The sequence below is a fragment of the Schistosoma haematobium genome, chromosome ZW, assembly GCF_000699445.3.
Source record: "Schistosoma haematobium chromosome ZW, whole genome shotgun sequence".
NCBI classification, from domain to species: Eukaryota; Metazoa; Platyhelminthes; class Trematoda; order Strigeidida; family Schistosomatidae; genus Schistosoma; species Schistosoma haematobium.
Genome location: NC_067195.1, coordinates 88,296,479 through 88,324,473, shown reverse-complemented (window position 1 = coordinate 88,324,473; position 27,995 = coordinate 88,296,479). Strand labels below are relative to the sequence as shown.

The 27,995-nt window shown below is 35.9% G+C and overlaps 1 protein-coding gene across 2 annotated transcripts; it reads right to left on the bottom strand.

Annotated features, from left to right (window-relative positions):
* On the bottom strand, nucleotides 1-27,970 carry EZH1_1 (Histone-lysine N-methyltransferase ezh1; the record flags this gene model as incomplete). Of its 2 annotated transcripts, XM_051212650.1 has the most annotated exons (22): nucleotides 1-231; nucleotides 1,797-1,898; nucleotides 2,806-3,059; nucleotides 5,368-5,498; nucleotides 6,545-6,639; nucleotides 6,754-7,011; nucleotides 7,876-8,080; nucleotides 8,442-8,763; nucleotides 11,587-11,819; nucleotides 13,450-13,678; nucleotides 14,156-14,245; nucleotides 16,103-16,360; nucleotides 17,723-18,262; nucleotides 18,387-19,874; nucleotides 23,137-23,216; nucleotides 23,735-23,909; nucleotides 24,101-24,222; nucleotides 25,768-25,928; nucleotides 27,275-27,378; nucleotides 27,415-27,731; nucleotides 27,775-27,844; nucleotides 27,883-27,970. In XM_051212650.1, 12 exons carry the CDS (start codon nucleotides 18,861-18,863, stop codon nucleotides 2,814-2,816), a joined length of 3,084 nt encoding a protein of 1,027 aa, XP_051072837.1. In that variant the 3' UTR covers nucleotides 1-231; nucleotides 1,797-1,898; nucleotides 2,806-2,813. The 2 variants fall into 2 exon arrangements, with proteins under 2 accessions (XP_051072837.1, XP_012798765.2); XM_012943311.2 differs by lacking the exons at nucleotides 1-231; nucleotides 1,797-1,898 and having other exon boundaries at nucleotides 11,710-11,819; nucleotides 16,103-16,522; nucleotides 18,387-18,863; ... (1 more) ...; nucleotides 23,745-23,909; nucleotides 27,883-27,930.
* Between the last annotated feature and the right edge of the window lie 25 nt (nucleotides 27,971-27,995).

The window sequence follows — 27,995 nt, the reverse complement described above, 5'->3', positions numbered from 1 at the left end:
AGTGATATAATATATATATATATATATATATATATATATATATATATATATATATATATATATTTCTTATCCTAGACAAAAGAATTCAAGGAATATAACGGAAACACATAAAATAGAAATAAATAAAGCAGTTAAATTTTATCATAATGCAAAAAATACATCAACTATAAACATTTTACATTCTCTACACAATCAATGTGCACAGGCCTGCACACATAACAGAGTAATAACCTAACCAACAAAAAAAGAGAAAGGAGCAAAAATACATAGTTTAAACGTTTTTGTAGACAACATTTGAAAAAAAGGATTTTCATAATGCTACGGTATTTAGAAATAAAAACGGTATGGAAATCAGTACATCAGAAGCTTCAGGCGTCATCAAGGTTGACAAGAGTAATACGTTGTTTATTTATTTGAATACATAAATATTGGATGGATTGTGGAAAGAGGTTTTTCGTCACCTTTACATCTTATAAACCTTTAATTAGTAATATTTAGCATAAAAACTGAGACATGTGCCCGACGGTTGTTGATACCTTGAAGTGGTGGTCGAGCTTGCCTATTATGATCAACCAATCGAGCTATAATGGCTGGAACAATAGTTTCTCAAGGTCCTACCATACCAGACAGGTCGGTTGAAGAGCAGTAAGACTAAAAGCAACAAACCCAAGGTCCGAAGTCGTACTGCTGACTGTACAGAGGTGTGAAGGCAGTAAGGTGTTTCCCCCAGACAACCAGCATAACAGCGGTGCTGCCTTCCCACAAAAAAGGGTGTGGTTAGAATAGGTCGACCCTAAAAATGCACACCTCACCTTATCCCATGGATTTCCGTCTCCGGTGGCAAGGTCTTAACAGGTACGGAGCTAACACAAAAATTGCCCATAAAAAGGTCGTGTGTGACCGACCTCAAGCAGTTGCTCCTTGGGCACTGCGGTCACGCTGTCAGGTCACTAAGACCACCTCTAATCCAATTTCCTTTTCAGGTAGCTCCAGAAGAACCTTTCCACGGTGTGGGCAGCCGGGAAATGATAACCGCCCTCATACTTCTAACAACACTCAAGACTGACTGGACATGTGCCTCGGTTCAAGTTGCCAACACCAAAACAATCAAGTGAAATGGTTTAGGAAAATCTAAATGCAGTACAGATAATAACAGTATTGGTTGTAATAAGAAAGACTAGGTATGGGCAAGATGATTCGAGAAAAGAGATGAATTAGTGGAATGAAAATAATTGATAAGATCATTTAGAGTCTTAAGGTTAAAGAGAAAACCAAGAGTGAACGCCTATCTACTATTGTTAACAGTTCTGAGCCATTTTATCAAATCTGTAACCATTGTTTGGGAAAAACGCACAGACAAATTAAGTAGTCTGCACCAATCTATATACTTAAGTTGAACTGACAATGGGTTCATGGATTAATTCCACATTTCGGTTTGGTCGCCCTTAGCCTTTTTCTAACCATTTATTTTTCAAGTGCTCACTACTTGATATGAAACGAAAACTAAGGGTCGTTTGGTGTTATGCAGTCAGTTTTGTTGGTCAGATAAAAACAAACACTTTAAGAAGAAAAGTACAATGATTATTTGGAAGAAATCAACTGTGGTATCGAACTCGATCGATTCCTTTGTAATCAATTTTGAGAAGAAATGTGATTGGACTTGACAATTGATGTAATAGAACTGAATAATATATGAAATCCATACAAACCATTATATAAAATTATATTAATGGTGTTGATAGATATTATTAACTTGTGGATATTCATACTTTCTTTCGGTATACGATTTTACTTACCTTACCAATGAATGATTTTTCATTGTTATATTTAGGAGTGCGATAATCGGAACCACTATATAATACTGTTTGAGCTACGTATAACACAAGCGAGATGTCTATCTACAAAGCAAATGAAGAGTACACAAAGTATCGTTTGATGTGTTTTATCACATAGTTGTGAGAATTGTCACTAAGATAAAAGACCAGAGCTAATTATCTTCAATAAGAAAAGCATTAGGCGTACGCACAGACGGAGAATTGGTTGGTGAGACTGAGAATGCTAATCTCAATTAGTGACTAGAATGGAAGTTATACATGTAGAACTACTGTTTAACTCAACGTGGAATGCTGGCTACCATAAGACCAAGTTAAGAGGAAGGTAATACACTAGGATACAACCACAGCCTTTGAATTCATTAAATTTTGGACTGACCTGTAAGAGGTGCAGATTTATTTTCTTTTGGCTCTGTGTACTAATAAAGATCAATGGTTAAAGACGTTAAATGATATTGCTCAAAAACAGTTCAGTTAGGCAGATGCATCCATTTTTTATCTTCCGATAGATTGTAAGTTTTAGAATCATTTCGTACTTTTCAAAACACGCTACATTCCTTACTATCGTTTAAACAGTTTACTATGGTATTTCGCCGTTCTCATAATTATAGACACTACAGCTAGTTCGCTATGCAATACATTAATATCATCTCATTGTCCATCTTATAATTTATTTATTGAACACAATTGTACGTACTCAGGGGTTTAAGCCACACCGTTTAATTTGAAGCTTGGTGGTACCACATGGCTTTCCAAACCAAAGTTTGGTTTCAGTCTGAGAATTAGTAGTTAAAAGTAGTGATTGGATGACCGCTGTGATGTAATGGAGAAGTTTACATCAGTGAACAATTGTACCAGTTTCAATGATATTTCGATTAAACGGATACATGGTAAATAGTTGAATATTTCGACTAGTGAAGATTTATATATATATATAAATAAAGTTACAGTACAAGTGAATTACTAAACTTACATGTAATCCTAAGGAATTTCAATATGGTTATTAACAGGTATATTGGAACACAGGGGGTTAATATCATTGCCAGATGTATTCAATACACATAAAGGATTATTAATTACACTTGCAGCGTCTGTATCTCGTTCAATACCTACATATTTAAGTTGTTCTGTAGGACCATAACGGTAGTCAAAGAATAACTCCTCACCGGGGAGAATTGCACGTTTTGCAAAAATACCAATTCGATGATCACCGTTCACCATGATAACCTATATAAAGTAAAGTATATGATAGTACAAGTTCAAAAAGATAAGTTAGGTGTCTTAAATTTCGAAAACAAGTAAATTAAAATCTGAAGCACTACTTTATGACAGGAACTTGAACGTAATGTTGACTACGTAAACAATCATAACATTTCATAAGTTATTTAGATAATTAATTTTAACATTTAGAAAACGTAGAAAGGATTGAAAAGATGACAAAACAACTTTCAAAACATGAAACATTAGTGAAGTTTTCCGGTAAAAAAAATGAAAATAATTGAACCCTCTACGTTAAGAACTGATTCTCTTTAATCAATTCGAATGTCTTCATTGATTATTTATGTGAAGAAAAGAAACAAAACTAATGACAAGTGTAAAACCAACTAAAAACAATAACCACATCAGGGTATGTAGACGGTTTGACATGAAGGAGAATATACCTGACTGTAGTTACTACCTTAAGGTGGTGGTTAGGATTGTCTATCGTGATGACTCAACTGAGCTATATTAGCTGGAACACATTCCTTTAGGTCCTATCATAACAGGCAGGTCCGATTGGAGAGTGGTGGGACTAAGAGTAGCAACTTCAAACCTGAAAGCGAAGTCGTACAGTTGACTGTAGAGGGATATGACAGAACTAAGGTTCTTCTCTCGAATAACCAGAATCTGCAGCGATGCTGCTTTCTCACAAAGGAAGGAGGGGGTTTAGAAAAGTCAGCCTCGAAAATGTCACACCTCACCTTACCTCGTGAATTTCCATAACCGGAGGTAAAGCCTTTCGAAGCGTGTAGCTAACACACCAAAAAATCTCCCATAGAGGCCGTAAGTGACCGGTATCAAACAGTTGTCACTTCGACTCTGCGGTCACGCTCTCACGTCACTAAGATCACCACTGATCCAGATTCTATATTCAGATCCCTCGAAAAGAAATATCGTACGACGGTATGGACGATCGGGAAGTGATAACCAACCTCATACCTCTAACAGCACCAGATATCATTTTATTATCGTTATCAATGACTTGATACAATATGGAATTGCCAGTGTCTGACGGAATCTCGTAACGAATTCAGAAGGCTTGGTTGGTTATTGCCAACGTGAGTCACTTGTGTTGTGGGCGACAAATCCATCTTTCAAACAAAGGTGAGTTTACTGCTCAGCAATTCGCTCTGTCCTATTTTATGGATGTGAAACATGGTCATTAAGAATAGAAGTTAATCGTACGCTACTAGAATTCGATCATAGGTGTCTATAAAGCATTGCTGGTGTATTTTGGGATTACGGAGAAAGTAATGGGTGGGTTAGGAATAGAGTACTAGGTAAAGATGGGGTATCGATTGATGAGGTGGTAAATCTTCAGCAACTGAGGTGATTGGGACATGTTGACTATCCCTAACTATCGTCTAGGTCGACGGGCGATGTGTAGGAGTAGGCTTCAAAGAAGGCTAGAGACGACCTAACCAACACGTGGCACCAGTTCATAAAGACACTGACGATTGGACTTATCCATGTTAATAGGTATATACTACCTGGTCGAGTGCGCGTTATTATTTTAACCAATTGTTATAGACTTTGAATGACGTCTCCAAATCGTCAGCAATGGCTCAGTTGCATCCATTCTTCGTCTTCCCTCAAATTTTGAGCTTTTGAATTCCTCGTCGTTTTATATTTTTATTTTGCAAATTTATACTTTATTTTCGAGTCATATCGTCGATGCCTAGTATTTTCTATTACCACTGATACTGTTACTACCTCCACTATTCTGGGATATAACGTGACAATATAATCTCTGTGCCATCAGGGTATTGTAACTTGAACTGATGTACACACGTATCACGTTCTACGTTGTGACAGATTAACTGAAAGAGAATAGGAGAAAATAATTAATGTTTATAGTGTGAAGTAGTCTTTTTTGAGCTGAATGGTTTAACTGAGAAGCTTTTAATGTTTTTCTGGACATCGTCTCTATCAGCAGTACTGTGATATGTGCTATGTGTACGGACAGGTATAAGTAGTATGCACCATAAATTCGAAAAGGATTCTTACTGACAGAAGAAGAATACGAAGAGAGAAAAACAATGCAGTTGCAGTAGCAACAGGAATAGAAGAACGACAGAGTTTGTGAGAGCCAATTCAATGAAGATGCACAGACAGTTCAATTTATTGTTTTCATATTTTAAAAATGTAGTGTGTGATTTCGCATAATAGAATAAGTAGGTTTACCCTACCCGAATATTCGTTCATTACATTACTACACATAATAAACAAAGAAAACAGACATAGGACTCCATACAATAAGAAAGCGGCAATTTACCTTGGCATGACAATTAGGATTAACTGAATGATTTGCAAATCGAATTTTATTGCCTTTACGCGTAGCATCCACAACAAAATCTCGATTAAGGTTGAACAGGAAACTGCTCATTGTTTTATCATAAATTTTACCTGAAAGTTTAATACGAATATATATACATATTCACGTTCTAACTTAAAAACTCTAATTCACCTAGATGACAACCATAAAAAATTCCAATCTTTTAAATCAGACCGCATCTTCTAAATTCTATTCTTGGAAGCTAGTGATTAATAGCCCACCTCTTTAGCTAACCTTTCATATTAGATTTCCCACAAAACGACAATCAGAAGAAATTAATAATGATAGTTTAGGAAACATTCATTTAAGTACTGGATATTCAATTACGGTAACCATTTTGGATACCTTCAAGATTTGATGAGCACAGGAAAAACAGAATTCAAAAAACATTTGATGAGATTTAGTGAACTGTGATAACTGACAAAGTCCAATGATATCGGTGGCTAGACATATGTCATTAATGAAACATGATGACATCATTTATTGACTATTGTTAAAAGTATGAGGTACTAGATTTCGACAGAGTGGCCAAAAGTAGTGAACGAATTTCCAAAACCATAATGAATTCGATCATATAAACAGTACAAAATCGCGTACTAGTGAATGCTAGTTTTTATTTAAGCACGTAAACATTGGTACAAGTGGGTACCAAACAGATATGCACCACACAAATCATTCGATTTTTGTGAGGGCTGGGATACTGCCCGGGCACCCAAAGTGAAGTAGGTAGTTTTTTTTAGGGAACCACACCTGGAGCTTTTGACCTAAAGGTCTGATCCGCAAGGCGGTGGAGCAACATAAGGACATGCAGTCTAATGGTAGCCGGTGACAAACGATTGGTTTATACGCCATTTGTTCCTTCACCACTGGTTTGGAATCAGGGTTTCCCAACTCCCCTTGGTGAACTCCGTGTCCACCAACCCGGTTAAAAAGCTGCATAAATCAGCGATTTGAGGTCCTCCTTAATTTCTAATAATTTTTTCTGCTATTGTCATAATTAATGACAAAACGGCCTGTAAACTGAACTAAAACCATTAAAATTTGCTTAACTTAAGATTTACAATCTAGAAATTAAACAGATAGATTACAATGAGCAAGTAAAATTGAGCCTATTTACCTCGTCGATCTGCTTCATCTTGACTAATTATCTCGCCACAATATTCGTATATGAAATCATTTTTCTCCGCAGCTTCTTTAATAAATATACCCCAACTAGAACAATAAAAAAAATAAAAACAGGTATTTTCAAAGATGGTTGTAAGCAACCATCATCATGCATATAGAAAAAACGCATAAAGCACTAGAAAAAACACACACTGAACTTACCCAGCCACATCAGAAGGTGCCATTAAAAGATGTTTACGCCAACCTCTTTGAATGGCAACATTTCGACAAGTACCAGTAACAGGAGGTAAAGTAGTTTGAAGTAGTGAAAGTAAATCCATAGAATTTCCAGAGGCAAAAGATCGAAAAGATGAATGTGCACCACAAGATAAACACAAATCCGGATCACATTCTCTGACAGCTAGAACACATGGACATAATTTTGTGTTACATTGACCTCGACAACGACATCCCAAAAATCTGAAGAGACAAGAACAGAAACTTTTTTCGACTATAAGTAAATTGATTTGATATATTTGATACAAAAGTGAATCGTTTTCTTTATATACAAAATTATGGTATACAATAAGTGTATAATTTGCAAAGATGGATGGTGGCTAAAAGTGGAATTAAGGCTATATCGAGGCACAGTATGATCAATTGCAGTCCTAAACATTAATGGGAGGATTCAAACAAACATTACCAAGTGAATAGTTGTAGAAGATTGCCAAAAAAATCTGTAACCAAGATTTTTCTTTATTACCAGAATTATGACGTATTTGTAAATTAATAGTGAAAATTGTTGTTCAACTTTAGTTAGCAGGATAGAGACTTGATTACATACGTGTTCCAGACAAGATCATGTTGGAGCGCGTTGACTGATCCATTTTAAACCAATCAGCGTTGGGGATGAACTTTGAGGACTAAAGTTCCTGTGTAAAATTTATATGTACATTGATATTTTCCTACTCTATTGACAACTTAACTTGACACTTTGGAGAGACTGTAATTTATGAATGAGCCAATCAGATATAACATGACAGGTCTTGGATTTTGGTGTGAAATTTATTCATCCATTTGGCCAAATAGCGTTTTGCCAATTAAGCTTATTGTTAGTTCGTGACGAAAATCCTAAATTTAATTTCAAACCTTAACCATCGACTATTTGGAGACTAAAGGCCGAATTAGTCAGTTACATGATCATAAAATTAATAACCATAAACTTGATCAAATCTACCTTAGAATGCAAAAACCACATTATGAGAGGACTAGTTTAGTGTAACAAATAAATCTGTATTACGAATCTTCTTAACTGACTGAAATAAGAAATTTTTAACTATATACCTATTTGGACAATCAGGAGGACATTGACAAAACTTTTCACAAAATGTTCCAGCTATTCGACAAGAACAGGAATCATCACATCGTTGACCAGGATGATCACATGGATGATAATGATGAGCGAAGCATCCACTTGCGACTACACCATTAGCATTACCATTTGTAGCATTTTGATGACATCCATTTGTTTGTGAATCTTCATCATCATCTATGGAAAAAGACGAAAATGTGTAAAACATGTAGAGATATATATACAAGGAAAACAGAAATTCCATTGAAATCATTTATTAGAAATAAATTAATTAGGTTGAAAGGGGTTCTGTGTAGATTGATTTAATTTGTCGCAGACTGGTCTTCGTTTTTGTACCATTAAAAATCAAGAAAAACTGGATAGCTATTCTGCACCATTCTAAACTCGTAAGTAATGCGACCGAACCTAAGGTGCTTAGTTCTCGTGGTGAACGCTCAACCATGGTTACGTAAGATCTATTTGTGATGTATACAACCAGATTATTTGTGATATCAAGTTGCGATAATTTAATCAATGTGAATAGTCGAACAAAACATACCCAAACGACGAGTTGGTGGTCCTAATAACATGCTCTTTTTTAGACGACGTTTCCTTGAACGTTTTCGTCTATATGATGGTAGTAAATTATAGCCCGATGATTCATTATTATTCACAGCTTCTTCGTTGAATTCACCATTATCTTGAACACTTCCACTGCATGATCCAGATCCAGCACAATCTCCACCATCATTTAATGATGCGGTACTAGTTGAACGTCTACCCCATTCAATACCGGTTCCAGGAACACGTAGTTGACTTAATTGTCCAGAATCGGGAAGTAGAAGAGTTGAATGGTTCTGTGTATTTGCATAGCTAAGCACCTAAATAACAAACAAATGAATAATACTTAAGTAATTCAATCTTTCGTTTAATTATTTCCACGTTATCACTTTCCAACTAACCTAACTGGATACAGTATAAAACGCTAACCAATAAAGATCAATTAGGTGGTGGTCACAATAGATCATTTGACTATTGCTATAGTCAGTTATTAAATTCTTTCAGTCAGTCAGTCAGCTACAACGTAGGACCAGGCACATATGTGCATCGGTCCAGGTTGCCATACCGCATCAGCACAAGATGAACACCGGATTCATAGCAGTGGTTATGTCAAAGGTGGTAATATATAAGAGAAAGATTGTATATAGATATATAGTACAAGAAGAAAGAATTGGTTCGTAGAAAGAAAGATATGAAGCGACTTTAATCTCTTAGTTTAAAGGAAGACAGGGAGTGTATACACCGACGCCATTGTGATCGATTCTGAGCCATGTCACCAAGAGTCTCCAACTATTGGTTACGATAGTCACGCGGACCCCAACCAAGTAGTCTGCATCTACCAACATGGCTCAGACTAGAAGTTAGTGACTTCAAGTACTGATGCCACGTTTTGGTTTGGCCGCCCATAACTTTCTTCCAACAATCTCCAATACCGGATAGCATTGCATGTCGTGGTAATCGGTATTCAGGCATACGTAACACGTGGCCCAACCATCTCAGTCGATGAAGATTCACAACCTCATCGACTGATTTACCATCCTTCCCTAATACCCTGCGTCTAACCTCACTATTACTTACCCGGTGATCCCAGCAGATGCCAGCAATATTTCTAAGGCATCTGTGGTCAAATACTAGTAGCTTACGAGTGTCTTCTACTCTTAATGGCCATGTTTCGCTGCCGTAAAGTAAAACAGAACGGACTGCCGCGCAGTATACTCGTCCTTTTATTGATAGATGGACATCTCGCCTTCGCCACAGGTGACGTAAGTTGGCAAAAGCCAAACGAGCTTTTCGAATCCGTGCTGAGATTTCGTCCGATACCAGCCCATTAGGGCTGATCAGACTTCCAAGTGAAGTTGTCGACGCGTTCGACTACTTCACTCCCTATCCTTAGTTCTTTAGAGAGCTAATGTTAAAAATTAAGATTTCTTACTAAAAATTAGTTTTCTATTTGAAATTTAATAGAGTAAAACAACAAAATGAATTTATGAATTGTTGTTAGGTGCTGACAGACTAATCCTTTCGATTACTGCCTATACTTTTACTACCTTTACCACTATAGGATTTGAATCGACAATTGTATCACTGTGTAAATATAATACGGTGACTTGAACTGATGTACGTACAAACGAAGTTCTACGTTGTTGCTGACTGACTGATCATCTAATTAAGAAAATATACTGAAAGATAAAAGAGTAATGCGTAATCATGATCAATGATTGTGAATAGATGAAACGATGAAAGTTACCAATGATATGGGAAAGATAAAGTGAGCGATGACATGAGAACAATCAATGACTGGAAATGAAATAAGTCAAGTTGAGTATTATTGTACTATGTTCAAAGAATTTATACAGATTTTAAGAACTGGATAAGTGATAAATTTCATCTTGAACGAATAGGCATATTTAGTTGACCTATTTATTGAGAACAAATCTAAAGTTATTTAGATTTCTATAGTATAATGTACCTAGCATATTAGTACTACAGTTAAATCAATAAGACACAAACAACTACATGTATCCAGTTTACAGCCACATAGATTTTGATGTTAGCGTTAGTAACATTGAATCTAGTTGGTCAGATTGAATTGGAGAGAATATTTGGTTTAGATCTGACTCATTTATTCTCATCTTGGTAATTTTATCTCACTGTACTAATGCATTTTGGGAAGTTGGGCCAACGTACATTTATCCTAGGCTTTATGTTGATTATGAATGCTTGATTCACAGCTTTAAAGTTGGATTTGGAAGTCAATAAACAAATTGTCTCATTCATTACAATATTACGTATACGACATTTATCCTGACTTAAATATGTAACAATGATACGTATTTAAAGATCGAAAGAGTAAAATAGATGGATAGTTTTTTTCCAGCCTCAATCATGAATATGAATTTTAGCATTTCTTTCATTTCTATTCGGAAAACTGAATATTCGACCAAGTCATTTAAATACTTCGTCAACTATTTGCTTCTAGCTTTTTCATAACAGCTACCACTGTTTAGTGTACTTGAGCTACTGACAAGTGTTTCCATTTATGTAATCCGACAGCTTCAGTGATTATTTATATCTTGCCATATTTAAATGGTCCCAACAATATTCAAATAATCATTATGATTAAACAGAAGGGAAACTTAAACTGTCATTATTATACTGCCCCCAAATGCCCTGGTATGGCTGAGAGTGGAGTGGGTTCGCCCTCCCTCCCGAAATGCTCTCACACGGCTACGCGTATACAGCCTTTTCCAGGGAAGTTCTACTCACTGCCTTCTCGTGGCACGGTGTTGTTTACGAAAATGGGAGGACCAAAAGCGAATGTCCGGAGCTTTACTCGGATCCTAAACTAATGGTGCACATGGGCTCCAGCATCCTGCGGGAACAAATGGAGTATGAACCAGTTTTCGGCCACCGGCTACCATAGGACTGCATCTCCTCATGATGCCCCACTACCTTGTGGATCAGACCTTTAGGTCAAAGGCTCGGGATTTGGTCCCCTAAGAAAACCACCTGCTTCGGTTTGGGCACCCGGGCAGTATCACAGCCCACACACACAAATATGGTGCGGTGCATATATATTTGGTGCCCTCTTGTACCGATATTTATGTGTTGAAATAATAATAATAAATCATTATTATACTTACCTCTGAACACTTTTTAGTTCCAATAAGATTAGATAATGTACAACACCAATTGTATAAATGATATGAAGAATAACCGTATGGTATATACATTGGAGCTAAAACTTGATAAAGGCTTATTTCAACCGGGTTCCAATCACAGTCTCTCTCATTTATTCGATTATTATGATGATGATTGTTTTGCTTATCAGTGAATTGACGAACACACCATACACCACAATATGGAGCATCTGATTCTGTAAATAGATTTTTTTTTTAAAACAAACAGTAATTTAATTTATCTGGTGTTCAAGTGAATGTTTTTAACTTTGAATCGAATTATTTACATCACGGCTAGTGATAATAACTAGCTCAATATAGCTGAAACGAAGTAGATAGAGAGGAGGCAGAATTAAACTTAGAACTCCAAAATTTGGCAAAACTCGGCTGAAACATCATTTTTTTCTTTTTTTTTGAAATTCTCAAACAACTGTGCTTAATGAATTTGAACCTAACATTGAGAAATTTGCATCTCTACTAGTTGATGCTTGAACACACTGCTGGGGAGATTAGATCCCTAGAACTCACTTAGTAAATAACATATTTTTGTAATTTTATTTAAAATTTTTGAATTGATTGTTTTCGCGCTGAAAGCGCTCATTTTCATCTTCATGTCGTATTCCCACTTAAGAGAATCTTAAACGCTATTGGTTTGTCGTATCTTTTAGTATGCTATTTTGTAACGCTTCCCAAGGACAATTTTATGCTGTATAAATACGTTTGATTTGTACCTGTTGTTATTGGTCGTGTTTCTGGTTGCTTGCAGAATATAATTCCCCATTTCGAACTCGAACTTCTCTTTCTAGCTAGAGGGACTGGGACGCGTCAGAATAGATAGCTTATTAGTCATTGATCACCAAGTCTTTGTTCCGTTCGCAGACCAGGTGAATTCGTAAGTGCTTCGAACATAGCGCACACGCAACAAATTTTATGAATATGAATATGCAAGTCTTGTTAGATTAAACAAAGAAATAAACATGTGAAATATATTTTTTAGAGGGATCATCAGATATATTTATTACCTTACTGTAAGCTTTTATGTAATTCATTAATTTGTGCTATACCTTTTTATTCGGTTCAATCAGTTACTTACTCATATAGCATATAAGTAAATTGGTTCAAATTGCCACACTTAATCAGTATAGTGAGATGAAATTACTGAGACAAATACCAGAGTAGTAGAAGTGTTAACAATATCAGCGGTAACAGGAAAGACTATACATAGACAATATAATTCTAGAAGATATAACGAATTCACGGAATTATTTAAAGTCTCACAATATAAGACAGGACGAAGAATGGATGTAAAGCGAGAGAAAGCAGCTTGTATTCAACTTCGACCTCAGCCAACATTGAACATCGAGGTAGGCTATAGTTAGGCAAACATAACACATTTCCAACCGTCCAAGTTGACAAATACTCATTACTACATCAACTGATTTACCATATTTGTATAGTACGTATCTAAACTCAACAATGCTTACTCAGTCATCCTACGATATATAAGCAATTCTTCGATCATACCTAAAGACAAGAATCTGTAGCCTACACATCTCTTCTATTCTTACAAACTATGTTTTATTACTATGTAGTGATAAAAGTGGGCTGTTGCTCACCGTACTCGCCCCTACATTGGTAAAGTGATTCGGCAAAATTTAAGAGCTTTCTGAATACGTACCGAGATTTCCACACATACCAGTTGGCATCAGTGATGCGACGGCTTACGACTCTACTCACCTGCACAAACTAACGTAACTAAAGTGAGGTTTGATTTACTGACCTACCAATCAAAAATGATCAGTTGAAAGAATCTTATGATTAACTAACCCACATTAGTTGATGCAACAAATGGCCAACGATGACTCCACATTGATTGAGTAGACTTATAAGGATGTAAAGCACAATCATATTTGAAACACCGACGACAAAATAACGTTCTGAATGAATGTAAAGCTTCAGCTCTTGTAGGAATTTGATGTCGACCACTTTTCACTGCATTCAGTACTTCAATCGGACTGTCTAAATTTGGACAACATGTCAACGCTTCTTCGTTCAGCTAAAATAAATAATATTGTTAAGTGATAAAGCTGGAAATTCAGTTAGGTGAAGAATTATGCTCTACAAGTACTTCATTTTAAGAACAGAATATATAGATGTTGACGTCAATTAGTTGAGTGATTTATTTATCATATTATAACCGATTAATTAATCCTAGGAATGACGACATCTCACTACAAGGTTGACAGATTGTGAAGTTCAGGTGTTTTAATCGCTGAACTACGGAAACCAATGAACAGCAATGATATTACAACTTGAACATGGGAAAATTGGTAGGCAGGGTAAGATTTGAACGAGTAACTCATTTTGTGAGCACTGAAAACAATGAGCCGCAGGTTTATGTTAATAATCATGATGATCCACTATAGTACTACATATCCATGACCAAAAGTAGTTTTAAAAACAATTCTTGGTAAATATAATGAATAAACACCAAAAAGTAAATAATAACAACAATTTGATAAATATCACCTACTTGTGAATTACTTGAACGTTCTTTCAATTCCATATATCGAAGCTGAAGTTTACTAGAATCATCTGATGAACCGAATGTTCCAGCTATGGCCTATAATACAAGAAAGAAATTAAAGTAGAAGATATATGATAATAAGGGAATACAGAAGAGATTGATTCGACTTAAAAGAAAATAAATGACACATTTATTAGATACTATGGATGAATCATAGGAAAAAGTGGAACTTCTAAAACTAATCTACGGGGAATTATGACGTATATTTGTTCACTGTGTATTTTTATGAAATAAGCAGCTTAGGATATTCGTACATCGTCGTGATTGTAAATACTCATTGATAAATTATCACTAATTAATTATGCGCCTATTATTTAGCTTCTACTACATATAACTTCATTCTGTGGATACTGGAGATTACTTATTGGTAGTATGTTGTGATTATGCAATTGATGTACAACATCCTGTGAGTTTTGGAGTCATGATGCTAGAGAATAATGTAGACTAATTATTCAAACCCATTCGATCGGCTGTTTATGTTTTGATTGGGCATAAGGAACAGAAGGGGCAGAGTAGATTAATGGATATTGGGATATTCAGCCGTTATTGGTTATTTGCATTATTGATCAAAAGCAAGATTATACGTCTGATTGAAGCAGAATAAACTAATCATTAATGGATTCGATAATTCAGTGATCCTATTAAATGGGGAATATAAAAGTTTAGAATGATAACAAGATTATCATCTGTTGTAAAAGACAAGTAACACAAGAACACCATTGAAATAACTGATGCATAGATCCATAATGAGTGATTTCTAATAAAAATAAAATTGTACATTAGGTTGTTCTAAGTGAAATGTAGCTATTCAACTGGAAGGATAAAAAAAAAGTATTTAATTTATGTCATATACAGAAAAATAATACTGAAAACTAGCAAAAAAAAACTTATTTATCTTCAGCTTACATCAATTACCTTGGTTTAAATCATAGCTACTTCTAACAGACTATTTATATTGTTGCAAACAATAAGCGAACTTAAAATTATGTAAAGAACAACTATATTACAACAAACAGTGGTCCCCAAATGCCCTGGTACGGTCGAGTGGGGAGGGTCCGCTCTCCCTCTCCAAATGCTTTCGCATAGCGACGCGTATATAGCCTCTGACAGGGAAGTCCTACTCACTGACCTCTAGTAGCGGGGGTGTTGTTTACGAAATTGAGAGGACCAAAAGCGAATGTCCGGTGCTTTGACCGGGTTGGTGGATATGGAGAGTTCACCTACGGGAGTTGGGAAACCCTGATTCCAAACCAATGGTGTACATGAGCTCCAGGATCCTGAAGGGACAAAATGGCGTATGAACCAATCGTTGGTCACCGGCTACCATGGGACCGCATCTCCTTACGTTGCTCCATTGCCTTGTGGATCTGATCTTCAGGTCGAAGGCTCCGGGTGTGACCCCTAAGAAAACCACTTGCTTCGGTTTGGGTACCCGGGCAGTATCACAGCCCTCACACAAATCAAATGAGATTTGTGTGGAGCATATGTATTTGGTGCCCCTTTGTACCAATATCTATTTGTTAAAATAAAATAAATAAAGTGGCTAGAAAGAACTCAGCATGAAGAATATTAACCTCGGATTCGAAATAGAACTGCGGATATATAGACGACAGTAATTCCCAGATATCAGCTATGGACATATCCAGTATATTGCATCTCGACGTGATAGATGAAAAACGCAAATATAGTAAAAGTTTGAACTTTGAGTGGAATTTGTAGTGAGAACTAAACACTTATAGGCAGAACTCATTCACTAAATGAACAGAGAAATGATCGAAGATGTGAGTACAAAACACTTAGTGAATAATGAAAACGTTGCAGTTAACTTTAGCTACCCTAATGGTATAGGAAACAAACTGTCTAGAATCAGACTTTTTTTAAAGTTTAACTCACAGAGAATACTCCATCTGGAATCCCAGTGGTATTGAGACGCTTAGGGTCTGGAGAATTTGAATCACGATCACTATGATGTGAATCAACGGAATTTCTTATCTTCGGAGATTGTTGTGTGGTAGCGATCAGTTCACATTTGATTTCCTCATTATTGTCTTCAATTTTCAGCTTATTATGGAGACTAACCAGTGTTTTATCATTGAATTCGGGAAGATTAACGCTGATATTAGGTGGTATTATACTATTGCTTATTGTTACCTGGAAAAAGTATAGTGTCATTTGATTATTCCATCCATAAATCAAATTCGTCAAACTAAGTTCGCATTTGATAATGAGAAATTTATTACAATTCAAGCATGTGACATAATCAAATAAGAACATAAACACAGCAAAAAGTGTACCAACACTAATATTAGTAATCTAAGAGACAAAAAAAGGTATTAGCAGCCAGATACAAATATAACTTGAACGAAATCTAAACATAAACAAACCGCTTTACAAAAAACTGAAATAAAATCAAAGAACGAAAGATTGATAATCATAAATGATTTGAGATTTACGGAAGAATACACAATGAACATAAACACGAGTCGTTGAAACCGATTTCAGACTATATCATCCATAAAATCTACAACTGAAGATTACGACTACCAAGTGTATAATGACCAGCAATTATGTGCGCATACTAACATGGATCAGATTATCACCAGGATCAATAGGTATTCAATGTAAAAATGAAGGATTAGTTGTACAACAACAATTTTATTTAAGAAATCAGTCAGCCAGCTACAGACTAGGACCAGGCACATATATGCATCGGTCCAAGTTGCCACACCTAATTAGCACAACAAAATGAACATTAAATCCATAGTTGTTGCTTCAATGGTAGTAATATATAAAAGAAAGATTGCATATTAGAATATAATACAGAAAGAGAGAATTAGGTCGTAGAAAGAGAGGTATAAAGTAATTTTAATTTCACGGCTTAAAGTATAACAAATTGTACACACCTACACCATTGTGATCAATCCTGAGCCAGGTCATCAAGAGTCTCTGACGATTGGTTACGATAGTCGCGAGGACCCCAATCAAGCAGTCTGCATCTACCAACATGGCTCAGACCAGAAGTTAGTGACTTCAAGGACTGATGCCACGTTTCAGTTTGCAACAATCGTTTATCCAGAATTAAATTAAGACTGTAGCTGTGAAACAACTGTTGTTTTAAAGTGATTACTTATCAATTTATTTCCAGTGGCAAAGTAAGATAAGAAATACACTGCAATTCTTAACACTAATCGTTCAGTGCTTGTATAAAAAAAGACTAACATGTGTGACGAATGCATTGGAAATTTACACTCAGCTGTGCAACTCATTTTGGAAGTGAAAATTTTCGTATTCGGCTTTGAATCACATTGCTTGTGTATGAGGAGCTAGCAATAATATCCAATTGCCAAGATCAAAATAACTGGAGCAATTCTTGAGTATAAGGTCGACTGTAGTTGAAAGCTGATTGCTTTAATGGTTAAGCTACCGCTGGACATACAGATCAGTTCGTCTTCTGCGAAATTTACGGGAGCTATTGACAGTTTAATACAAGGGAAAGTAAACAATCGAACTTACTTCAACATCTTTAATTTCGATAAATCCTGAACGACGGGTGAAACGACCTTTTTTTGTAGTTGAAACTTCGTCACTATCTTCTTCATCTGGTTTCGATCTTTTCAAGACACGTTCATTTGATTTACAATTAGAATCAACTAGACCAGTTTCGTCAACAATACCAATTACTGATGATGATATTGATGATGCATCGATTTCTTGTGATGAGGAATCAACTGTAATTGGATTTTGTGGTAAATCTATGGGTCGGTGTTCACCTTTTTGATTTGTATATGGTATTAATCCACATTGTGCGATAATATCTGGCCATGCTTTTGCAACTGCATTAACCAATTGTACCAGAAGTGACTCTTCAAATTCAAATGGAAAATTACCATGTAAATGACCATCATAATTGTTCAGAAGTTCTTCTAAAAAATTCACATCTTCCTGAGCTTGATCATCACCCATATATGGTAAGTTAGCTAATTCTGTTTCATCTTCAACAGAGAAATTATGTTGAACAGGAGCCCACATACAAACGGAAGGCACAGGATCAACCTATAAAAGTGGAAGAGTGGAAAGAGAATGACAACAAACACAGCAATTAAGTCAACATTTTTATGTATAGGTGAAAAACTGAAAAGAGAATTCGACACATACTGATCGTATTGAATTTACTCACCTGGGGCATCATTGTAATAGCAACACGATAAGATACACCACCGATTCGAGCCTCAAATTTGCCGAATTGACTATAGACATTAGGAATTTCTACCGGTTCAGCTAATAAAGGTGGATCGGCAGAATTGGAATTAGGCCACATTTCATCACAGGTGATAGATCGAGCTGCGAGATTAGCAGCATGAGCAGAATTCAGTTGCTCGCTTAACAAACGTCGGTTCTTAGACATCAATTCAAATACATGATTCCACTTGGATGTTAAATTAGCACACCGAATACGATTGTAGACCTCGCGGATCATTGTTTGTAAACGACGACGACGTTCACATGGATTGTAGTGCGGTCTATTTGAACTAGTTGGTCTTCGTCTCAGTGATTTCACACGGGATCTGCGAGACTCGCATACAGGAACTATTTCATTTGGGCTGGATTTATTATTTTTACAATCACGATTTACATATGAAGATCGACGAACCATCTGTAAAGAAAACAAGTTTATCAACTGCCGTACATACAATCATACGAATGACTTGATTTAAGGTACAGAAATATAAACATCTACACTCTGGCAAAAAAAGACGATAGAGAACTAACTGAAGAGAATACATAATGATAGGTTTCTCCACTTATTATATTTAACGTTTTCTGATCATCGAGATCCACATTCCACTAGTTGATGAACTTTGATCAACAACGAAAACTAGTTCCAATGTGAAAACATTACAGCTTATCTTCAGAAATACAACTCAACATTTACTCACATATTTGGGAGCATAGTATCCTCAAAGTTCGACCAATACAATTTAGTAACACACATATTAGATGCAAAAACTGCAACGGCTAGGAAAAATGGGCTGAGATCCATGAATAAAAGCGTCTAAACCTCGTAAGCATAATTGATTATTAATACCCATCGATCATATCCCAAATACCAATGCTGTAATATCCACAACTGCAAGTTGTAAATGTAACTTTCGTTGAGTCCAAATGCAAACAGTAAGACCAACTTATAGCACTCAAACTCAAACTATTAGGCTTAATGTTTGATTTCAGCCTCAGCTACTTAACACTGAACATACAGTAGTATCACTAGCCTCTTGTACCAATCAACTGTGCGATTTCATGCCACTTTCGAATTACATTAGAAAACAAAAAGTTCCTGGCGAATAATGAAGTATGACAAACTTTCATAATGAATATTCTCTTAACAATGGTAAAATGTAAGCGCATCCCAATAGATGGTAACAGTAAAATGTAAATTTAGGGTTTAAACATGGAAAAAGACACTTTCTCAAACCAAATACATATATTTTCCATTACAAATGATCGCTGTTTACATAGCTTCTCTTATTTGTGTGAAAGAAAATATTTAAAAGTAAAGTTTATTTTTAATGAATATACAGTAATGAAGTCAGTAGTAAGTGGAGCTCAATCTGTTCCATTTTACTTAGTTCGTACGACGTCGTTTGTTACGAATTTGTCTTCCATCCTAAAAAGGATTAACATAAATGTAATTGGCAATAAATTATGATAGATATTTGTCAAGAAAACGTCTCTAAATGATTTGGTACTGCCGAAAGAGTATAGTCTGATCTCTTCTACTGAAATGCTTTCATCTAGACACACACAACCAGTTCCAGAAAAATCTTACTACTCTCACGTGAAGATTTAATAAAAGTGGGGCAAGGGGGGACTTTCGACGTTTAATCCGAGTTGGTGGATATGTACAGTCTGGAAACCTTGGTCGCAATTCAATGATATATATGGATTGTAATGTCTCAAGGGAATCATTGGTCATCGGCTGCTACGGGATATCATACATTAATGATGCTTTACAACTTTGAGGATTAAATGATTACATAAGGATTATGAGGGTCCCCAATATAACCATTTGTTCTCTTTTGAATGTCTGGGAAATATTACAGCGCTCAGGTAATAAATGGTAGTTATGAGTGAAGATAATCGAACTATTATACTTCCAGTAAAAATAACTTGGTATTTATTTTTATCTCAAAGTTAACATTAAAGTCGAATTAAGAAATTAAATAACCAGATCTTAGCATTTATAAATTTCTCTTTACACGTAAGTTATTGTCTCCAACCACCACATTAATGATCAAAATGCGAAAGTATTATTGTCCTCATGAATTACTAGCAGGTAAGTAAAATAGTGGTTATTATCAATGTATATTGGCCACACCATCCTGAATGAATTTCAACTACGGCAGTTAATTTACCCACTTATATATACTTATCATTTTAGGTAATTCTGACTAAAATTACTACAATCTCCACAAACCCCCATTCTGATGACAATCATCATGTGCTCACTAGTGACTGGCTTCAAGATAGATTTCCTGGAGTTCTAGTGAGAAGCCGTGACCAGTAGAGTTCGATTCGTGTCAGGTATCTACCTGAGAGAATGAATGAACGGTTACGCAGCCGTTCATGGATCGATGGAAGTTAGACATTAACACTGTTGGATGCCGGCTCATTGGCTCAAAGGTTAAGCGTTTGCGTGAGAACAAAGGTCCTGGGTTCGAATCCCACATGCGGGACCGTGGATGCGCACTGCTGAGACCCATACCATAGCAAAACGGCCGTCCAGTGCTTCCAGGTTTTCAACGGTGGTTTATTATTGATCCATTTATGATCCCAATCAAAATTCTGACTAAAACAATTCACATGTTGTTTACATCTAAACTTTTTTCAGCCTCCTTTTTATTCCTCACAATAGTTAATATTAATAATTCAAGCGTGTAGCTTATAACTATTTCTTGGGTGAACACTCATGATCGATGTGATTTGGAATTGTAGATGGATAGCACAGACAGAAAAAAGAGATTATTATATTTAAAGTTATCATCGTTATGAGTCAGTAATGAGTTAACGTTATCAGCCTGGCTCTTTTAGTAAAGATAATATTATCAGATTACTACCAATTTTTAAAATTGGTTTAGAAATGAAATGCTTACTTTTGAAACGGCAAAAATTGCATAAAACTTCCTAGTATTTAATTACTCATTGACTTACCTATCGAATTTCCAGATATTTCGCAAGGATGATGATATAATATATTCATCAAGTAAGGGTCTATGGACCAAGTGTTTTAGGTTACACTGGTAATACTACTCGGCTGCCTAAACCAAAGGTGCGGTGGTGACCCAATGACTAAGGTGTTTAACTTTCAGACAGTAAATCACAGGTTCAAAACTCGCTTTAGCTGCCTTGGTCTAAGTATCCACGTAGTATTACTAGCCCATAAAGTATGATTTAAAGCCCAATACGCAAATCAGTACCTGTTGAACTACAAAATATTCAAAGTAGATGAGGTGGGATTCAAACCTGTGATCTACTGGCTGAAAGTTGTACTTTGACTGTTGAGCCACAGTCAGTTAGTCAGTCAGCTACAACGTAGGACCAGGCACAAATATGCATCGGTCCGAGTTGTCATACCGCATTAGCACAGCACGATGAACTCCGAATTCATAGGAGTAGTTAAGTCAATGGTGGCAATACATAAAAGAAAGATTGCATATAAGGATATAGTACAGGAAGAAAAATTTAGTACGTAGAAAGAAAGGTATAAAGTAATTTTAATTTCACGGTTTAAAGGAAGACAAAGAGTGTATACACCTACACCATTGTGATCGATTCTGAGACATGTCATCCACAGTCTCCAACCATTGGTTACGATAGTCAAGCGGACCTCAACCAAGTAGTCTGCATCTACCAACATGGCTCAGACCAGATGCTAGTGTCTTCAACCACTGATGCCACGTTTTGGTTTGACCGCCCCTAACTTTCTTCTAACCATCCCCAACACCGGTTAGCATTGGACGTCGTGGTAATCGGTGTTCAGGCATACGCAACACGTGACTGTCGCTTCCTATGACAGGAAATGAGCAGCTTATTCCTGATGGATATTCTAAAAACCATTCCCATAATGATAAGGCGATTGATGTGTAAAGGTTTTACAGAAAGTATCATTTTCTCGAGCATTCATTATAAGAGATTTAGCAAACAAAAATGGTCATATCCTTCAACAAATATTGAAAACGAAACTATCCTCTCACTAATTATTAAGTCGACTTTTTTCTATTATGAGATTCAATAGTCATCCATATATAAAATATTATCGGTAAAATTTATTTACACTTTGTCAAAACTAGGGGATAAAATTTTATTTTGAAGGAAACAACAGTTTTCATACAATAAGACTGGCAAATTTTAGTCACAAAGGAAGTCAATGACAGTTATGCGTAGATGTCCCCGAATGCCCTGGTACGACCAACAGTGGGGAGAGTTTATGCTCCCTCTCGAAATGCTCTCATATGTTCACACGTATATAGCCACTGCTAAGGTAATCCTACTCACTGCTTTCTCGTGGACGGTGTTGATTACGAGATGGAGAGGATGAAAAGTAAATATCTGGGGTTTGAACCGGATTGATGGGTACAGAGCATCTACCTAGGGGAGTCGAGAAACCCTGATTCCAAACCAAAGTTCAAGGATCCTGAGGGAACAAACGGTGTGTGAACATATTGTTGGTCACTAGCTATCATGGGACCGCATCTCCCAACGTCGCTCCACTGCTATGTGAATTAGACCCATAGGTCAAATGTTCGGGGAGTGGTCTACAAAGAAAACCACCAGCTTCGGTTTGGATACACGGGCTGTATCTCAGCCCACACAAATTTAATAAGCTGTGTTTAAATAACAAATAATAAAAGCGAATGAAATCAACTTACACTGCGTCCTCCACGTCGTTTCTGAGCTTTCTGTTGCTGAGCTGCCAGGATCACTTTCCACTGATTCTTCTCTTCGTCACCTTCCAAAACAAAAACAGTCTATTAAAAATTTTCCAGCATAGTGAAGTAAACTAGATAGCTTAGAAAACTAATTTGCTGTGCTACGAAATTATATTTGCCATTTTATTTGGACTTACTGTACTATAACTTGTCTTGTTTAGATGGTAAACAAAAGCAAGATGAAATTTTAATGTGCTCCGTTCGAGCTGATCACATCTTCAATATAGTCGTTATTATGAGTTTATGGGTCATTTTATTTACACAATCTCTCGCAAAAGATCATCTACGTAATATGGTAATTACTGAAATCCGCATAAATTGTTTCTGATTTTTTAGTTTGACGAATATCAGTAGATTAATAACAAATCAAATGACGTGGAAAATGTATATAAAATGATTTTATATGATGTAATATCTAGCAAATTTCGGGTGCTCATTAGTGGCAAGACAAATTCACTCCATTCCATAAGTTAACTACTTATGAGTGAAATATGCAGTTCACAGTATGAATAAAGGTATTAATTTTATGGACAATTACCAGTAATTACGCGACCTGATAATTCACTGTTTAAATAAGTAACAGGACTATCGCCAAATGCTTCTTTTAATTTAGCCCATGCTTTTTCTGCTGTATCAGGTTGTTTGAATCGTATTACAGCTTTTCCCTCAGACGGTTCGATATCAATCCATCCCACAGGAGTACTTGAGTCAAGCTGTGAAAATATCCAAAAAGATAAATAAATATGAATCAAACAAAGCATAATAAACAGTATCACTTGTATATCCTAAGTTCCCTTCGAGAAAAAGTCCAAAGAACTTGACTTAATTTCGTAACAGCAGTCTTTTAAGCAAACAAAATAACGAATTTTCACCACATAACAAAATGTTCGCCATATTACCTTACCTTTTCGTTTAACCACTGTTTTAAGTTCATAACTGTTGGTGCTTCTGAGTCTTTACTGTCATTCACTGACGACTCTTTTAATTTCTCAGTTGTAGCGTCTTCCCCTTCAACTGCATCATTTTCTAGAAAGTGAAGAGTTGTGTGAAGATAGAAAAAACAGAAAACAGCAAATATCAACATTCTATTCAGAATGATAATTAGTTCCATTGAAATATTACAGAAAAACTAACAACCCAAATGACTTTTTTCCCTACCATAGAAGTGATATCAGTGGCCAACCAAGCCGAACACTTCCATTCATGCTTGAAGTTTGTGCTGAGTAGGACTGTACAAAAAAACAACTTTGTACGATAGGGCACCGAAAACCCATCGTAAAAGTAGAGTTACAACATTATGAAGAGATAAAAAGTGGGACAGTCATATCATCAATAGACAAATAAAAAAGAATAATTACTAAGACATGGATAAATTTTAAAAAATACAACCAAGATAGATTCTATCCTGTCAAAAAGTTCCATTCCATCACAGTCGGATTACCACATTTTAATTATAAAGTAAATCTGCTAAAGTCATAAGCATAAAATTTGCATGATTACTAAGATCCCAAACAACGAAGTCGTGATGGAGAAGACACAAATCTTATGAAAATTTCTTTCATCCCACGACACTATCATGTACTAACAACTACCAAGCTATTCCACACAGTCAAATAATACGCAATGTGGAGAATGCTTGGACTATATCTGTAACATATATTTAAATCACTGAAGCCCGTATTTCGTGGTACAAATTAAATCAACAGGTCACAAGTTTTTCAAGACCTCTGTACTCTCATGTAACTTATATATCAAGTACACGTTTATGGATTCAGCATTGAAACCTCCAGTATTAGCTAATGATATCCAACTCCTCAAACCAAAGCAGACAAAAAGGTTCCCAAACGGGACGAAACGCACATTCCAGGTTTCAATACCAGCCACTATATATCACTGCTTAGAAACGCTTTTAACTTAGTCGGAGTACCAAAGCAATCCGAACAGGAGGCACATATGCAAAAGAGACTGGTGAATCGCAGTCCTAAACATCAGTGGGAAGATTCAAATGACCAACACATATAAACGACACACTATGTACTGAGTACACTATATAACAGTTAAGTATTTTCTGAGAGCTCGAGTGATGATTTGAATTGTACTCAACTTATTTCGTCAACTAGCCGTTTGTGTGCACATTATGCAAGCTCGATCGCCTTTATATATAGTTTTTGTACACCAGTCGTATTCATTGAGAGTTTTCAAACTTCTGAAATACTTATTTCTGTTTACCAAGTATATTAATTTTGACTAGTAACAACGATACCTTGATTCTGATATTTTTGCTACCAATCCTGACTAGATTCGCATCCACGTACAACGAATTCTCTAAGATGAGCCATAAGCATTAGATTGAACAACCAGGTACTAAGGAATTTACGAATATTCGGTACTTTTCCGAAATAGTGAAAATATTTCTGCCTTTTTATCCCTCTCCAGGAACCTAGGATTCCAAACTCTGATCCGACACTGTCAGTTTTCTTGGTTTTTACAAACATTTAAGATACAATCGGTTATATAGCATTTGCTGATGAGTTATATTGTTTTGGTAAAGTTGGACAAACAGATATTTACTTTTTGTGGCTTTTGGGAGACCAACGATTTCAAGTAATGCTCCACGAATCATTCGAGAATTAACTTGAGCTTCCTGGTTAGCTTCAAGTGCAGCTTTCTTTTTGGCTTGTGAAGCAACTTTAGCCTTGTTTTCTTCTTCTTTGCGTTTCCAATAATCGATTCTAAAATTGAATTTTGAGTATTAACATACTACCAAAAGTATTTGATCGTATTTACTATCATAAAATGCAGTGCAACTTCAAGTTTTTAGGTTAGAAATTAATCGGTAAGTGAACTTATTTTGACTATACGAACTAAATAATCTGAATGCATCGAGTTACTACAGATTAAGATAGAGCATTACAATCACCCAAAATTTGCACTCATACTGAAGTTTGTAGGAAATAATTTCGGAGTTTATAATGGATTCTGAACATTGCATGGGTACCAACCATCAGTCTTCTGCATATTTCAACGAGAAACGAGTTCTCTACGCAGCTTGGATTACTAAGACAATGCAACTAATTTAATAAGTATAACCATGTATCACACTTTGAGCTACACTTTAAATGTAATAACTAGCGATACAATCCAGTTGTCTCAACCGGATTATACAGATTGCTGACCAAATTACAGGTTACTTAGGTCTGCTTACTTTTGATTTTATTATTCCACTATTCCATAGTTAATTGTAATTTCAACTAGTTTTATTGGATGTTAATTCATCAACTGTGAACTACACTACTTATGCGATACCAGATAAAATTTCAGTTTCTTGATTACTCAATTGTGATTAACCCGTGGTTTAAGTTTTGCCAGGTGGCTACTGATGATAACAAATGATAGCACAATAAGGTATCATGAAACTGGATACTAAACATTTTCGTCTGCTTAGTTGAGGTTAGAAACAGCTTTACTTTTTCAGTCACAGTTGTGTACGCTTCCTCAGAAACTGAGATTTGAACTGTCAAACAGTGCCATGGGATTCCGACCTATGGGATAGGTGTGAAAGAGACCACTAAAAACTTCATTAAATAGATTAAAGTGTTATGTGCAGATTCAAGACGTTAGTTTACGTTTTTATCCGTCGACAGAAAGTCGAATGGAGAAAGTCTGGGACCTGATCTTAAATATAACATATTGTCTCTATTTTTTGATACCCTGGCAGATATCGTAATTAAGTCTGCACAATTACCTATCGGTTAAGGTTGCTAGCGGTAAACATTGAGCATAATTAGGAAAATGGTTATGATTCATGAAGGAGATGTTACAGGTACTAGTATTAAATACACTCTTAATGCCATCAAATGTTTGCTACTTTGATATCAATCGGTAATTAATGCTCAGAGATACTGCTACCTGGACTGAACTTTAGATAGCTGAGACATGTAACATGACTATAAAACTGCTACATATTGTATCTGGCAGGAAGATATAAGTGGGCTCTTTTACCTGATAGTGGACAGTCGTTTATGTATAAGAAATCGAATCAAACTACTTCACGTATTTCCAAACCATTTAAACTTACTGGGTTGAACGAACCATAGCTTTTTCTTTGAAAGTAGCAGCCTCTGGTGAAGCCAGGAACTTTTCAGAATCCTCCTTCTTCTCAAAAATAGCAAATATGCTTCCCTGTTACATGTATATTAAGACAGGAATTGAGAATACCCTAAACTTTTTGTCTCGTGGAAATCTACGCATATGCACATCAAGGGTTTTGCCACCGTGTTTTTCAAGCCATTCAATAATTTCGTCCAATTTCTCGTCAGGAGAGAAGCCCTTAACATAGACACCATTTTCTTTATAGCTGTTAAGAGCTGTCTCAAATGTTTCAGGAACTTTCATTTCAGGATTTCTTCGAAGACCTTTTTCGCCTACTTCAATCAACCCGGACTGTGACTTGGATACTGACTTCTTTATGAACTCAACATCCTCTGACAAAGACTTTAGACGGTTAAATTTAATCATTGTCTCCATAGGAATCCCTGAAAACATGAAATTATGATTTCACTCAAATATAAATCTTACATCCGTCATTCTCTTTAACAGCCTCTTTCATGAACTTGTCACGTGACAGATTTACATCTCCAAAGTAATACTAAAGAAACTCAAGAAAAAAGAATTGGCATGAGCTACCTCAACTTGTCTAATTATTCTGGACTCTAAGGGCGTGATTTCAACCATTTTCAAAAAAGCCACACTGAACTAGACGAGTAGAGCAAACGTTCAAAATTGAAATTTCAGAGGTT